Genomic DNA, 14,719 nt, shown 5'->3' with positions numbered 1-14,719 from the left:
GCAGCCAAATAAACATTAAAATGAAGAAATAACTGTGACTCAGTAGTAAAGAATCTGCCTTCCAGTGCAGAGATTCAGGTTCAATCCCTGGGTTGGGAAGATCCCCCGGAGGAGGAAATGGCACCCCACTCCAGTATTCTTGCCTGGGAAATCCCATGGATAGAGGAGCCTGGTGGGCTACAGTCTGTGGGATTGCAACAAGTCAGACACGACTCAGCAACTAAACAATGATATTTTGCCTTTCTTTTTTTCCTAAAGTATTTTAAGGCAAATGCAACAATGACATTCAGCCTCTAAATATTTCAGCATCTGTGGAATACAAGAACAAGTTTTCTGCATAACCACAAAACCATTGTCATAACAGCAATATCTGCTTCTTGGCTGAAATGTTTTAAAGTAAATTGGAGACACTGCATTATTTCACCCCCAAATATTTCAGCCAGCAGCTCTAAATGAGAAGGACACTTTCCATATAACCACGATCCTTCCTAACAAGACTAAGGAAAGCCCTGTAATATCTAATAGTCACAAAATTCCCTAAGGTATAAGTTTTAATTTAAAGAGTGACGTCCCTTCCTCTAGGTGATGTGGCATTGAGAGAAAAGTGGAATTCACACCCAGGCAATCCGGGGATAGCTGTGACTACCGCCAACGTGAGTCAGAGCAGGGTCAGCCCCCGTAACCCAGCTAGCCACACCCTGGTAAAGGAAGTTTTTGAGGAAGGTCCGGGACGGGTGGGGAGGGGAGGCGGGGGACGCATCTGGGGCTGACTCGCTCTTTCGCAAACTTCTGGGAGGAGCCCCCAGGGCCACAAAACTGTCTCCTTCCGGGGGCCAGACTGAGAGGTGCAGGGAGATCGCGAGCAGGAGCCACCGTCGGACATGGACCAAAAATCGCTGCTGCTACTGCTGTTGGTTCACACCTACATTCCAGGTAGGGGCAAGGTGCCCGGACCTCTAAGCTGGGGACTGGGGTCTGACGGCGGGAAAGGGAGAGCGGAAGAGAGCTCAAAATCTGATGACTTGGAGAAGGAGGGCTCAATCCCCAGCCCCCACCCCACAATCAAATAATTCTCCGGTTCTCGGCGCCCCGCCCCCCGCGGTACGGAACCGGGCACACAGTAGCCGCTCAGGAAATATTTATTGAGCAAAGGAGCTTCACGACAGCCATCCTCTGGTGAATGCGCTCTTTATGCCAGACTCTCTTCTAAGATTCTTCCTTGCAACTTCCGACTGGGTGGGCAGAACTATTTTAACCCCTTTTTACAGAGAAACAGGCAAAGAGAGGTTAACTAACTGGTCCGAGGTCGCATAGCCCGCCTTTGTAGGTGGGATTCTCAGTCGCAGTGGCTCCCACAGCCCCCTGCTCTCTATCAGATCCCTCCCCTCCGACCCCCGCCCCGCCGCACACACATTCATAAGACGGGGAGGACAGCGCCTCGTTTCACACAAGGTCTAAAGAGAGTCAGGCTGAGTCGGGCCGAGCCAGGGGCTAGGGAAGCAGGGCTTGTACCGAGGCTCCTCCCCTTTCACTATACCCTAGCCGACGGGACCTCTTACCTCCTTTCTTTGGAAAATGGAAAACGGGTCGAAAAATGAAAGGAAGTTGAGTTGGAACTGTGAGGGCGGGGTGGGGGGGGGTAGGAGTTGAGAGTTGGTTAGGTAATGAATAACTCAGAAAGTTTTCTGGACCGCGGGAGAATGAGTAATAACTCGGTAGGGGACTCCGAATTTGGAGCGGGCAAGGATCCTGGCTCAGAGCAATAACACCTCTTCTTTCGTCCCCTCCCTCTGCCCCCAGCCTCTTGGGGCCTGCGATGCGTCCAGTGTAAGAACGCAACGAGCTGCAGTGTTGAAGAGTGTGCTCCTGGTCAGGACCTCTGCAGGACCACGGTCCTGAGTGTGTGGGAAGGTGAGCTGGGGAAGGGAAAGCGAGGGACCGAGAAACCTTATCTCACGAGTTATCAGGGAAATACACAAGAAAAAAAAAAAAAGTGTTGCTGAGACCCGTAACACGCCCACCAGATGGACAAGCGTTTAAGAATCTGACGGTACTGAGATCGATGAGGTTGTGGAACTGCGGGCTCTGCCGTTAGGGAGGTAAATTTGTTCATCCACGGAACAGAGCCACGTGGCAATATCTGATACAAATAAAGATTAACATAACCTACCAGCAGCAGTTAAACTTCAAGGAATGTAGAGACCCCAAAGAACCTTAGCCACACTTGCCTTGAGACACATGTAAAAGGATGTTCCTAGTCCTCATATTCGTGACCCAGAAAACTGGAGACTGAACTTAGGGTCAGCAGAGGAGAAACCTGTAAGCATAATCACACATTATACCCCAGGGCAGCTGAAATGAAGGTACTAGGGCTGTCAGGGACTTCCCTGGTGGCTCAGATGATAAGGAATCTGCCTGACATGTGGAAGACCCAGGTTCAATCCCTGGGTTGGGAAGATCCCCTGGAGAAGGGAATGGCAACCCACTCCAGTATTCTTGCCCGGAGAATTCCATGGACAGAGGAGCCTGGCGAGCTACAGTCCATGGGGGTCACAAAGAGTCGGGCACGACTGAGCAACTAACACACACACACACACACACACACACATACACAAGGCTGTAAGTATTAACCTGGATACATCTCAAAAATGTAAGATTGAAAGAGGGAAAAAAAGGCATGTCGCAGAGTTGGACACCTTTTACTAGAAATAGTATTTAACAGTCAAAATAAGCAATGACATACATTGTGCATACACAGCGGTGAGAATTACTTATATCAGTGGTTGCCTTCAGACAGGGAATAAGAGAAATGGGATTGGGAGGAGGGCAGTAAGCAGGAGGCTTTAACTATCTTTTAAACTTGGTTTCTCTTTTTAAAAAAAAAAAATCTGAAACAAATATAACAAAATACTAATATTTTATAAAGTTTTGTGACTAGTGCTCAGTATTTATTATATCATTCTCTTGTACTTTTTGGTAAGTTCAAAGCATTTTCCTTTAAAGATTCCTACTAGAGGCCTCTCTCTGTTAAGATCTCCAAGCTGGGAGGGAGGAGTTGATAGATCCAGAATGGTACAGTGTTGTCATTAAGAGAGAGTAGGCTTCTGGTATAGAGGTTGATGGGGAGGATGGGGAAGTCTAGAAAAGACAGAGTTGGACTCAATTAGGAGAAGAGGCCTGGCAGGGGTCGGTCCTGGGAGCAGGTGACTTTATAACCAGGAGTGTCAGAGGGTGGTTGGGTCCAGGGGAGTTTCTGGGGGTGACAAAGAGACATTCCTCATAGGCAGCAACAAGATGAATGTGATGAGAAAAGGCTGTACCCATCCGGACAAGACCAACAGGTCCATGAGCTATCGGGCTGGAAATCAGATCATCACCCTTTCAGAGGCCGTGTGCGGGTCAGACTTGTGCAACAAGCCCAACCCTGGTAAGTAGGGCAGCCTTTGCCACCCCCAACCCGAAAACATCCCCATCCCAGTCTTAACATCACCCTGGTCTTATCCCCAATCTGGGGCCACTCCAACCCCAGCTCCATGCCTTACCCCAGGACTGATCCCCCAGCTAAAACCTTTCCTTATCTTAAACAAATCTCCAACATGGCTCCATTTCCATCCCCAACCCCAATCCCTTCCCCAACTTCATTTTATCCCCAACACTCTCCAACTCAAACCCATCCTCCTCCTGAACACATCTCTAATCCCATCCCCCAATCAATCTCAGCTCATCTCAAACTGTCACTGGCCCCACTCCCAACTACAAACTCATCTCATCCTATCCCATCCCGCACTGCTTGTGTGTCTCTGTGTGTGTGGTTGTCATTTATAAGATACATCACCGGCCTTTAAGAAGCTGTGTATACATACACCCACTTGAGTGGTGGGTGAGTTATCTCACTGACATTTTGCCATCTCATTTTTCTCATGGGAGAGGAGATGGTTCAGGCAACAGATGCTTCATATCTTAGCAAGGGACCAAGATACAAAGACCAGTGATGCCAGTGACTCAAAGTCCTTAAAGGAAGTCAAAAGAGGAGGGAGCCAGACAGGCTGCCATGGGCTGGTAAAGTTCCCTAGACTCAATTCTTGAGTTGGGCGATGAAAAAGGAATGTGAAGAAACTTCTGCAAGGCTTTTTGTAGAGTTTCATGACTTTGGGCGCTGGTCCGTCAGTGTAAGAAAAAGACTTAGAAAGGCTCAAATTCCTCCGAATTCTCACAGGAGAGGAAGAATAGGAAGGAGGAGCCCATGGTGCAGGGTCAAGCAGAGATTCCTCTTTCTGGCCCTGGGGAGAAAGGAAATGTGTTAAGACCAGTCCAGTCACAGTGATATCAGTCAACAGAGCGCCTGCGTCTGCACTCAGTTTTGCCCTTGTTTCTCATCTGCCCTGATTCTGCTAACTTTTCACTGATCCTGACCTCAAACTTTCATCCCTTGGTGGGAATTGAATCAGATGTTTATTTTCAAGGAAGTGACAGGAGAGAGGATGTTGGCTTCCTCTTTCTGTTAGATGCGCCAAAGGAAAGCAGTAACAGTTGAGTCTCAGGAACACTTGTAATCAGCGATAACAACCAAAATAGTTAACAGCACTGGTCAGTGCAGAGGACATTGACCAGTCGGGACCTATTTCCCTCAAGGCCTCCTACTGGGCCTGGTATTTCCTCTTTAGGGGATCTTGGGGACATAGGGATTTTAATGGGCTTCCCAGGTGGCGATAGTGGTAAAGAACCCACCTGTCAATCAGGAGATGTAACAGACGTGGGTTCAATCCCTGGATCGGGACGATTCCCCAGAGGAGGAAATGGCAACCCATTTTTCTTGCCTGAAGAATCCCATGGACACAGGAGCCTGGTGGGTTACAGTCCATGGGGTCACAAAGAATCAGACACAACTGTTCTTCTGTGATGCTGGGGACATAGCAATGGCCAAGGCAGCCTTGAGCCCTGCCCCTCTGGGGCTCATAGTCCGGTAATGTGTGTATATACGGCAGGGGTGGGAGGCCGGGAGGGGGCAGGATAGACCATCACCAAACAGTGACTGCCCTGCCCCCAGTCAGAGCTGGGATCAGGGAAGCGCAGAGAAAGGTGTCAGGACCCTGACAGAGGAAACAGACCGGAGAGGTCAGAGCTGTAATAGGGGAGCACAGTCCAGAATCATCAGGGCTGAGATGGGGCAAACAGAGACCAGGCAGTGATCAGAGCGGGGATAACTATGGGGAGGGGCTGTAGGACCCTAGAGGAGATAAATGACTCAGGCCAGAGGAGGTTTCCTCTAGGAAGCGACAGCTAAGCTGGGTCTTGAGGGAGGAGGAGTCAGGCTGTTAAAAAGACGGTGGAAAGGGTTTTTCCAGACAGAAGGAGCAACAGATACAAAAGCAACAGAAGACAGTGAAACTAGCATGGCTGGAGGAAGGACAGACAGGGCAAGAGGAACTGATGAAATTGGTTATACAAGGCCTTCTAGACTGTAGTGGGGAATATGGACTTCATCTGAGGAGCACTGGGAGGTCCTGAAAGGCTGTAGGGTCACCACCAGATCTGTGTTTATGCGCAAGTTGTTCTGACCTCCGGCTTCCCAGGTGGCACTATTGGTAAAGAGCCCAGCTGCCAGTGCAGGACATGTAAGAGATGTGGGTTCAATCCCCGGGTCGGGAAGATCCCTTGAAGGAGAACGTGGCAGCCCACTCCAGTGTTCTTGTCTGGAGAATCCCACGGACAGAGGAGCCTGGCGGGCTACAGTCCATTAGGTCGCAGAGAGTCGGGCAAGACTGAAGCGACTTAGCAGGCACGCATTCTGACCTCAGAGTGGAAGACAGATTGGAAGGAAGAAATGATCGAGGGAAGGTAGATTGCTGCTGCTGCTAAGCCGCTTCAGTCGTGTCCGACTCTGTGCAACCCCATAGACGGCAGCCCACCAGGCTCCCCCGTCCCTGGGATTAGGGGAGACCAACCTGGAGGTGTGTGAGGTTGTCCAGATAAAGAAGGGAGTGTACGACTTCCTTGGCAATCCAGTGGTTAAGAAAGACCTCATGCTTCCACTGCAGGGGATATGGGCTCAGTCCTTGGTCAGGGAACTAAGATTCCACATGCCACGTGGCGTGGCTAAAAACAAAAAAAGAAGAAGACAGTGTCTGTCTGATCAGCAGATGGAGAAAAGTGGATGGATTTAAGAGCTATTTAGCAGGCAGATAAGCATAACTTAATGATGGGTTAGATGGTGAGGGCAGGTATGCAGTTCTGGTCATGTGGAGTTACTTGTTTCAGACCAACCCCACCTCCCCGACTATCCACCACCAATGATAGTTACAAAAGCTGGATAAATTATAACCAATCATTGAAGTCACTCAAGAGCAGCAAATGGAGAGAGGAAGTAGAGGTGCTCCAATCCTTGAAATAAGGGAAGCACAGAAGTTGAATTCCAGAGACAAGCTGGCTTTTACCTTGAGTGCACCTGCCAATTCACTGCTCTGGAAGGGAAGTGGGACGCAGATAGAAAGAGATTGTCGCTAGACTGAGAAGGCAGAGGTTGAAACCTGGGGCTGCCAGAGTGTCTGGAAAACGAGAAGTAAAATCGTGGAATGCATGGAACCACAGGAAAGGGAGTCCCCAGATCTGCAGATTTCCTTCAAGTCATTGGCGAGCCGTATGTGCATAGCGTTAGACTCCAAGAAACTCTACAGAAAATAGTATCTGGGAAACTACAGAACTGAGCAGGAATTCCAGCGAGCATGTGATGCTGGGAGACTGAAGCTGCCAAATTGGAAAGAGAAGTCTCAGGCTTTCCTCTGAGACCACACCCCAAGAATAAGGGCAAAATCAGAAATTGACCAGCCCCGCTCAGTAAAGAATCTGCCTGCAATGCAGGAGACCTGGGTTCGATCCCTGGGTTGGGAAGACCCCCTGGAAGAGGACATGGCCCTCCAGCCTGAAGAATCCCTGTGGACAGAGGAGCCTGGTGGGCTGCAGTACATGGGATTCGCAAAGAGTCAGACATGACTGAATGACCTAAGCACCGCACAAAAATGCCTACATCCAGTTCCTACGGGAAGAAAACCTAATCTCTCTTTGGCAGAAGATAAAATCATTTAAAGCTTTACAACTTGTTATCTATGTCTGGCATCTAATCAAAACATACAAGGTATCCTGAAGAAAATAAACAGGACAAATCGACTGGGGAAACCAAGAGAAAAATCCCACAACAGAAACAGACTTGTCGTGAATCCGATATTGGAGTTATTAGACCGGGGAGGTCTAAAATAGCTATGATCAATATCTTCAAGAAAATAGAGGAAAGGATAATTTTTAGCAGAAATCTGGAATCCATTTTAAAATGAGTCCAACAGGAAATAGAGAACAGGGTCTAACATTAAGAACTCAATAGAATATGCTTAATGGAGATCAGAAGCAATACGGCAAAAGGATTACAGAAGATAGGGAAGTTGGGGTGTTTAGATTGATGCCTAGATATGGAAGAGCAAGGAGTCTGCCAAGTGTCTACCCTGGGAGACCAGATGGGGCCACCTCAGAGACATGGAATTCAGGAGAAGCAGCAGTTTGGAGAAGATGGAGAGTCGTGTTGGGGCCAGGCAGAGATTCAGGTGTTTGACAGATAGCCAGGGGACCGCCAGGAGACCCGTGGGTGTACAGGTGTGGAGTGCAGAGGAAAGTCTTGCCTGGAGAGAGATTCGTGATTTCTCCGCAGATAGGTGGAGATGAAGCAATGTCAATGATAACATCCAATGGGAGAGAGTACATACCATGAGAAATGAAAAAAGGACCTCAGACAGAGCCTGGGTATCATCCACATTTAGAAGAGCAACATAAGAAGGAGAGCTCACGAAGGAGACCCATGGGTGACGTGAGACAGCTATGTTGGCAATGATGGCAATTTGTATTTTCATTTTCATGGTGGTTCATATGAGAAGACGTGGGCTGTTGGAGAAGACGTGGGTTGTTGGCCTTTTAAGTTATTTTTCTTTGGGGAGGGGGTGGGGAAGATTTGGCTTTGAAGGTAAGTGCTTCACCTAATTACAGCTGCTGGCCTGCCGGTTAAGTGTCTTGGCTGAGAGAGCCCTCTAATTTCTCTAAGACTTGGCTCAAACTCAAACTTGGATATCTGGGGTCAGGAAGGAGAGGGCATGCCAGGCTTGGGGATGGTGTGAGCCAAGGTCTGGGCAGAGGAATGACTCTGGTGTTTCCAGGAAAAACTAATTCATCCACTTGGCCTGGACAGGAAGGTCCATGTGAGAGGCAAAGTGATCACAGATTAGTCAAGTGAGACTTTGACGTATGACATGAGTGGGACGTCCTATTGCTGCAGGACCTCCTTGACGGTTCAGTGGTTAAGACTCCGTGCTTGCAGTGCTCAGAGGGCGGGTTTCATCTTTGTTCGGGGAACTAAGATCTCATATGCTGATCGCACAGCCAAAAAATGATAATAATAATTAATTCATATTTATTGAATATTTTATCTGGCCCTGGCCCTGTGCTGGGTAATGTTGGCACACAAGATAGCCCAGGCTCTACCTGGAACTTAGTACAAACAGGGATGATCCAAAATAGACAGAGCTGGGATTGGAGAGCCCAGAGGGGCACCTAATCCAGCCTGGGAGGTCAAGGACGGCTTCTTGGAGGAGGTAAAAATTAGGGAAGACGACTCCTGAAGAACGAGTAGGAGATAGGGAAATTAGGGAGCAGGGTAAAGTGTTGTGCAGAAGCAAAGGCTGGGTGGGAGTCAGCACTTACCCTTGGGGTCTGAGGGAAGCTGCTATAGGGTCTGAGCAGATGGGGGAGAGAAAGGAGGCAGGAAGGGTGGCCAGGAGCCAGTCTTTGATGGGCCTTGAATGCCACCCTGAGTTTCTTGGATTTTATTCTGAGGGCACTGGAGACCCATGCAAGAGTTGAGCAGAGGAGAGACTGGGTTCGATTTGAGTATTAGAAGCATCCTTCTAGGGCCATGTGGAAGGCACTGGGGTGGAAAGGGTAAGAATGGAAACCAGGAGGCCAGGGAGGAAGCTGGTATTGAAGGAGGTCTGACCCGGTCATGGAGCTGGAAAGGAAGGGATGGATCCTAAGAAGATTTAGGAGATAGGATGGGCAGAACTTGTTGACTGGCTGAAGAGTGGGATAAGGAAGAACTGATGTGCAGGTGAGTCCTCTAGCAAGATAGGTCTCTAGGACTCCTCCCGTGGGGTCTCACCTTCCTGCTCCTCCCCAAACAGGTCCAGATGCTACTTTTTCCAGAAACCGCTACCTTGAATGTGCTTCCTGTGCCTCGACAGACCTCACCTGTGAGAGGGGCTGGGACCAGAGCATGCAATGCCTCAAATCTCGAGATCAGTGCGTGGATGTGATAACCCACCGGAGCCTGAAAGGTGAGCCCCAACGTGCCAGCAACTCCCCTTCCCAGCTTTGTTCTTCCCAAAGGCTGCACTTAACAACAACCCCCTAAATAACAGGGAGGTAAGCAAGGTATAAAGTTAGTACTCACACAGGAAGCCCAGTGATGGGAAGTCTAGGGCCACTAAGACAGTTTTACAGTCACCAGATGCCTTCTCGTTTCTTACATGTTGCTTCCATTTGCAAGACTGCCTCATGGTCCAAGATGGTTTCCTGAGCACCAGACCTCGTGCCTCACAGAAGGGGCAAAAGGGGGGTGGCCCTGCTTTTGTAAAGCTTCTCCTTTCTGCAAGTCCCATAAGCCTTTTTACTTAGATCATATTGGCCAGAACTTAGCCACATGACTATGCCCATGTGTGCATGCTAAGTCACTTCAGTCATGTCTCTTGGCTACCCTACGGACCGTAGCCCGCCAGGCTCCTCCGTCCTTGGGAGTCTCTAGGCATGAATACTGGAGTGGGTTGCTGTGCCCTCCTTCAGGGGACTTTCCCAACCCAGGCATCGAACCCGCATATCTTATGTCCCTTGCATTGCCAGGCGGGTTCTTTACCACTAGTGCCACTTGAGGAGCCCTGACTGTACCCATGGAGGCTGGAATCTGTGTCTCTTGGTTGGATGTATGGCTGCCCCTCATACAGTGAGAGTCCTATAGTGAAGGATGAAGCAGAAGATGGACAGGCGACCAATTCAGTCCCCGCTCCTCAGCAACAGTCTGACCTCCTCTGTCCCCACAGAGAATCCAGAGGATGAGCGCCACATGAAAGGCTGCGGCATCCTTCCTGGCTGCCCAGGCCCCACCGGATTCCACAACAACCATACCTTCCACTTCCTGCGGTGCTGCAACACCACCAAATGCAATGCGGGCCCAGGTGAGGGGGCAGGGGACCCGGCGCAAGACCTAGGACTGCGGGCAGAGCGGTGCATTCAGGCTGGTTGCTCACAGGCAAACCCCTCCACTCTGCTTTCTCCTCTGGGGAAAAAAATGGACCTATCAAGCCCTTTCTCAAGAAAGATTTTGTGGGAATTCAAGGAGACCATCAAAGCCTCACCAAGACCTGTGCTTTATGCTTCTCCATCTTCTTGAAACCTTCCGCTGCTCACCACGCTGGTCCCAGCCATCATGGCCTCTCACCTAGATTGTGGCAATGACCTTGCTGCCCCTCCTGCTACCCTACAGCCTACATTCAACACAGCAGCAAGAGTGATTTTTTTTTTAATGTAAATCAAAGCATGTCCCTCTTCCTCAAACATTTCAATGCCTTCCACTTGCTTTTAAAATGCTGTCCGAAGCTTCTATTATGCTGTCTGTAACCCAGCATGTGTCTGCCTCATTGCCTTTGCACATACAGTACCCTCCACCGGGAACACATCTCCCCTAGGAGTTTACCTGGCTGGCTATTTCTCCTTCATCAGGTCTCAGCTTTAAAGCATCATCCTCAGGAAAGATGTCCCTAACTCTGCCCTCCCAAGTATAATCTAGATCCTTTGCGTTACTCTGTCTCTGCAAACAATTATTGGCCAACAGGACTTTCGATGGTGATGGAAATTTCTGTATCAGTATTGTCCAATAGAGTAGCCTCTACTACATATGGCTATTGAGCAGTTGAACTGAATTTTGGATTTCATTCCATATTCAGTTTAGTGTCAGTGGAAACAACCACAGGTGGCTAGCGCCCATCATATGGGACAGTGTAGCTCTATTATTTATTTGTTATTTCTTTTTATGGCCGCACTGGATCTTTGTTGCTGCCCATGGGCTCTCTCTAGCTGCAGAGAGAGGGCTGCTTTCTAGTTGCAGTGTGTGGGCTTCACATTGCAGCGGCTTCTGTTGCGGGGCACGGGCCCTAGGGCACGCGAGGTTCAGGAGTCAGTGTTTCTCCAGCTCTAGAGCCCAGACTCCAAAGCTGTGGCCCTCACGCCTCGTTGCTCCGTGGCATGTGGGATCTTCCTGGACCAGGGATCGAACCCAGGTACCCTGCGTTGGCAGGTGGATTCTTAACCACTGGACCACAAGGGAAGTCCAGGGACAGTGTAGCTCTAAATCGTAAGTTCTCTGAAGGCAGGGACTGTTTCGCCTTATCCAGAGTCTAGGCAGGTGAGGGTTCGTGGGGAGATTTCTGTCACAAGCCTCAAAGAACCACCCCCGCAACCCTCACCCCCGCCCAAAGAGGGTGCTGTTCCGAGGTCTGACCACAAGGGAGCGCCATGACATCTCTGGCTGAGAGGGGGGAGTCCTGGAGACCTAACGGTGGGAAACCCTTCGGGCTAATTTCCTTGGTTTCTCTGTCACTGATCTTCTCCCAAGTCCTGGAGATTCAAAACCTGCCACCAAACGGCTTGCAGTGTTACAGCTGTGAGGGGAACAGCGCCCACAGATGTTCCTCTGAAGAAACTTTCCTCATTGACTGCCGCGGCCCTATGAATCGATGTCTGGAAGCGACAGGCACTAAAGGTGAGGATACTTGGATGCTTGAGGGGGGTGGGGAGTTGTGTGAGGGGGGGGTTCTGCAAGAGGTAACCTCCTATGAAACTGGACTTAATTGAGGTGGATCGTCCTGTTGGAAAAGGTAGGACTTCCTTCAGGAGGGTGCAAAGTGTAGCAAGGACTTAGGACTCCTTTATTAGGAAGTGGGTATCTGCCCTACAGACAAGTGGATTTATTTCTGGGGGAGTGGAGCTTCCGTGGGTGGGTGGGACTTCTGCGGACTTCATGAGATTCCATCCTGAGGTGTCCGGGACCGGGTTCCTCTATTCCAGAGCTTTTCAAACTTTGGGGTCTCAAAATTCCTTGATGCTCCTAAAACTTACTATTTATGTCAGTTACGTCTGTAGCTATTTACTGCATTAGAAATGAAAACCAAGAGACTTTAAAATGTACTTATTCATTTTAAAAGAACAATTGAAAACTCATGACATGTGAACATATTTTTATGGGGGGGGGGGGGAAGGAGACATTTTCCAAAAGGAAAGAAAAGTGAGCGAGAAGATGAACATTGTTCTTTGCAATCTCTTTAATGTCTGGCTTAATAGAAGACAGCTGGACCCTCATATTTGCCTCTGCATTCAGTCTGTTGCAAGATCACATGCCCTTGGGTTTCTAGGAAACCCCTTGTGAGAGAAAAAAAAGAAAAAAGGCAAGTGAGGTTGTAGCATTATTATGAGAATAATTTTGACTTCACAGAGCCCCTGGAAGGGTCTGAGGGAAAGCCCAGGCATCCCTGCACCCGGCTTAGACCGGCTGCTTTTCCAGGTGGCACCCACCACGAGGTGGCGCGTCATGCAGTGAGAATTCCAGTTTCCAGTCCCCAGAACTCGGAGTCTCACGTGGTCCTTCTCTCTCTTCAGGACTGAGGAACCCAAGCTACACCATCAGAGGCTGCGCAGCCCCCTCGTGGTGCCAAAGCCTCCACGTGGCTGAAGCCTTCGACCTCACCCATGTCAACGTCTCCTGCTGTACTGGAAATGGCTGTAACCACCCAGCCAGGGACGCCCAGCCCCGCAAGGGGGGTGCCCCCCAGACCAGCCCTGCCCACCTCAGCTTCTTTGTCAGCCTGCTCTTGACTGCCAGACTTTGGGGAGCCACTCTCCTCTGCACTTGAACCCCACATTCCCACCACACTGGCTGGATCCAGGGGACCCCTTTGCCCTTCCCTCAGTTCCCAGCCCTACCAACTTACTGTGTGACCTCAGGCCAGTGGGCTGCCCTCTCTGGGCTTCAGTTTTCCCAGCTGCCCAGAGAGAGAGCTGTGAGAACCAGAGGAAAAAAGCTAGCAAAAGGCTGCCGGCCAGCAGGAGAGAGCTCAAGTGATTATTGATAGTGTTGCGGCTATTGTTATTATTAATTAATATTTGTTTTATTTAATATTTTATACCGAAATATAAGTTCAGTATTAAAGTATGAAAAATAAGATTTTTGAACCAGTGAACAAGGCCACATCTGCCCTTCTCCAGAGAGGATGAATGGGGGGGGGGCACCTTTTCACAGGCTCCTGGAATTAGGGGGTCATATTGCAGGACCCAGGCATTAGAGACCCCGGCCTTGGGAGCTGTCCCACACAGCCTTCCACCCAAAGCCACCTCCACATCTATTTCTGGCCTCCAAATGCAACTTTCCAACTCACTGACCCAAGCATTAACCTGCCAGTCTCTTCTCCCACATCCAAAGGTCAAGACTATTTTGTTACTCTAAAGGGACATGTCTGCGTTTCCTAGGGGGCTCTGAGACAGGAGATGAATAGATGACCCCTGGGAGCCCTGCCATGAGGACTAAGGACAGGACTTCATACCCTTGCTGCTCTGTGGGCCGGAGATAAAGGCTGGGCTATATTTCCTAGGATGCTCTCAGGCCAACTGAGAAAAAGCCAGAACTACCATTTCTTTTGTTTCTCTTTTTAATTTATTTTTTGTGAGAACTACCATTTCAATGGTACTCTTCGACCACAACATGGCAGAATTCATGTTTTCCATGGTTTGCTGAGGCAAGCCTGCAGAGACAAAATTGTTTCCCTGGAATGCTATGAAGAAAAAGAACATTTTCCATGGTATCTGGGGGCAGGTGGAGGACAGGGTTTCTTTTCTCTTCTCAATTTTTATTTTATATTGGAATATACTTGATGAACAATGTTGTGTTAGTTTCAGGAGTACAGCAGTGTAATTCAGTTATACATATAAATGAAAGTGAAAGTGTTAGCCGCTCAGTCATGTCTGAGTCTTTTGTGGCCCCATGAACTGTGGCCCACCAGCTTCCTCTGTCCATGGGATTCTCCAGGCAAGAAAACTGGAATGGGGAGCCATTCTCCAGGGGATCTTCCTGACCAAGGGATCGAACCCAGGTCCCCAGCATCACAGGCAGATTCTTTACCACCTGAGCCACTAGAGAAGCCCCATTTTAAATCTAGTGGTGTTATATGTCAATCCCAAACTCCCAACCTGTCCCCTCCTGCCCACTCGCAGAGAAAGGATTTCTTTTTCAGATCTTCTCAAATCATATATCCAGGCTTCCCAGATGTCTCAGCAGTAAAGACGCCACTTGCCAATACAGGAGACGCAAGAGACGAGGGTTCGATCCCTGTATCAGGAAGATCCCCTGGAGAAGGAAATGGCAGCCTTCTCCAGTATTCTTGCCTGGGAAATCCCATGGGCAGAGAAGCCTGGTGGGCTACAGTCCATGGGGTTGCAAAGAGTTGGACATGACTGAGCACATTCACACACAAATCATATATCACCAACTGTCATTGTGGTGGCCTAAAAGGATGGGGTCAGTATCACCTCTTGGACTTCCCTGGTGATCCGGTGGTTAAGACTACATGCTCCCAATGCAGGGGAC

At 49.4% G+C, this 14,719-nt stretch overlaps 1 protein-coding gene across 1 annotated transcript; it reads left to right on the top strand.

Annotated features, from left to right (window-relative positions):
- Positions 756-13,948, top strand: PLAUR (plasminogen activator, urokinase receptor). Its single transcript, XM_005692612.3, has 7 exons — positions 756-933; positions 1,801-1,911; positions 3,284-3,427; positions 9,216-9,368; positions 10,128-10,262; positions 11,699-11,845; positions 12,739-13,948. The coding sequence occupies exons 1-7, from the start codon at positions 882-884 to the stop codon at positions 12,990-12,992; spliced, it is 996 nt and encodes a 331-aa protein (XP_005692669.2). The 5' UTR covers positions 756-881; the 3' UTR covers positions 12,993-13,948.

This window comes from Capra hircus, chromosome 18, assembly GCF_001704415.2.
Source record: "Capra hircus breed San Clemente chromosome 18, ASM170441v1, whole genome shotgun sequence".
Taxonomy (NCBI): Eukaryota; Metazoa; Chordata; class Mammalia; order Artiodactyla; family Bovidae; genus Capra; species Capra hircus.
The sequence above is the reverse complement of the archived record's forward strand: the minus strand, read 5'-3'. Positions and strand labels throughout refer to the sequence as shown.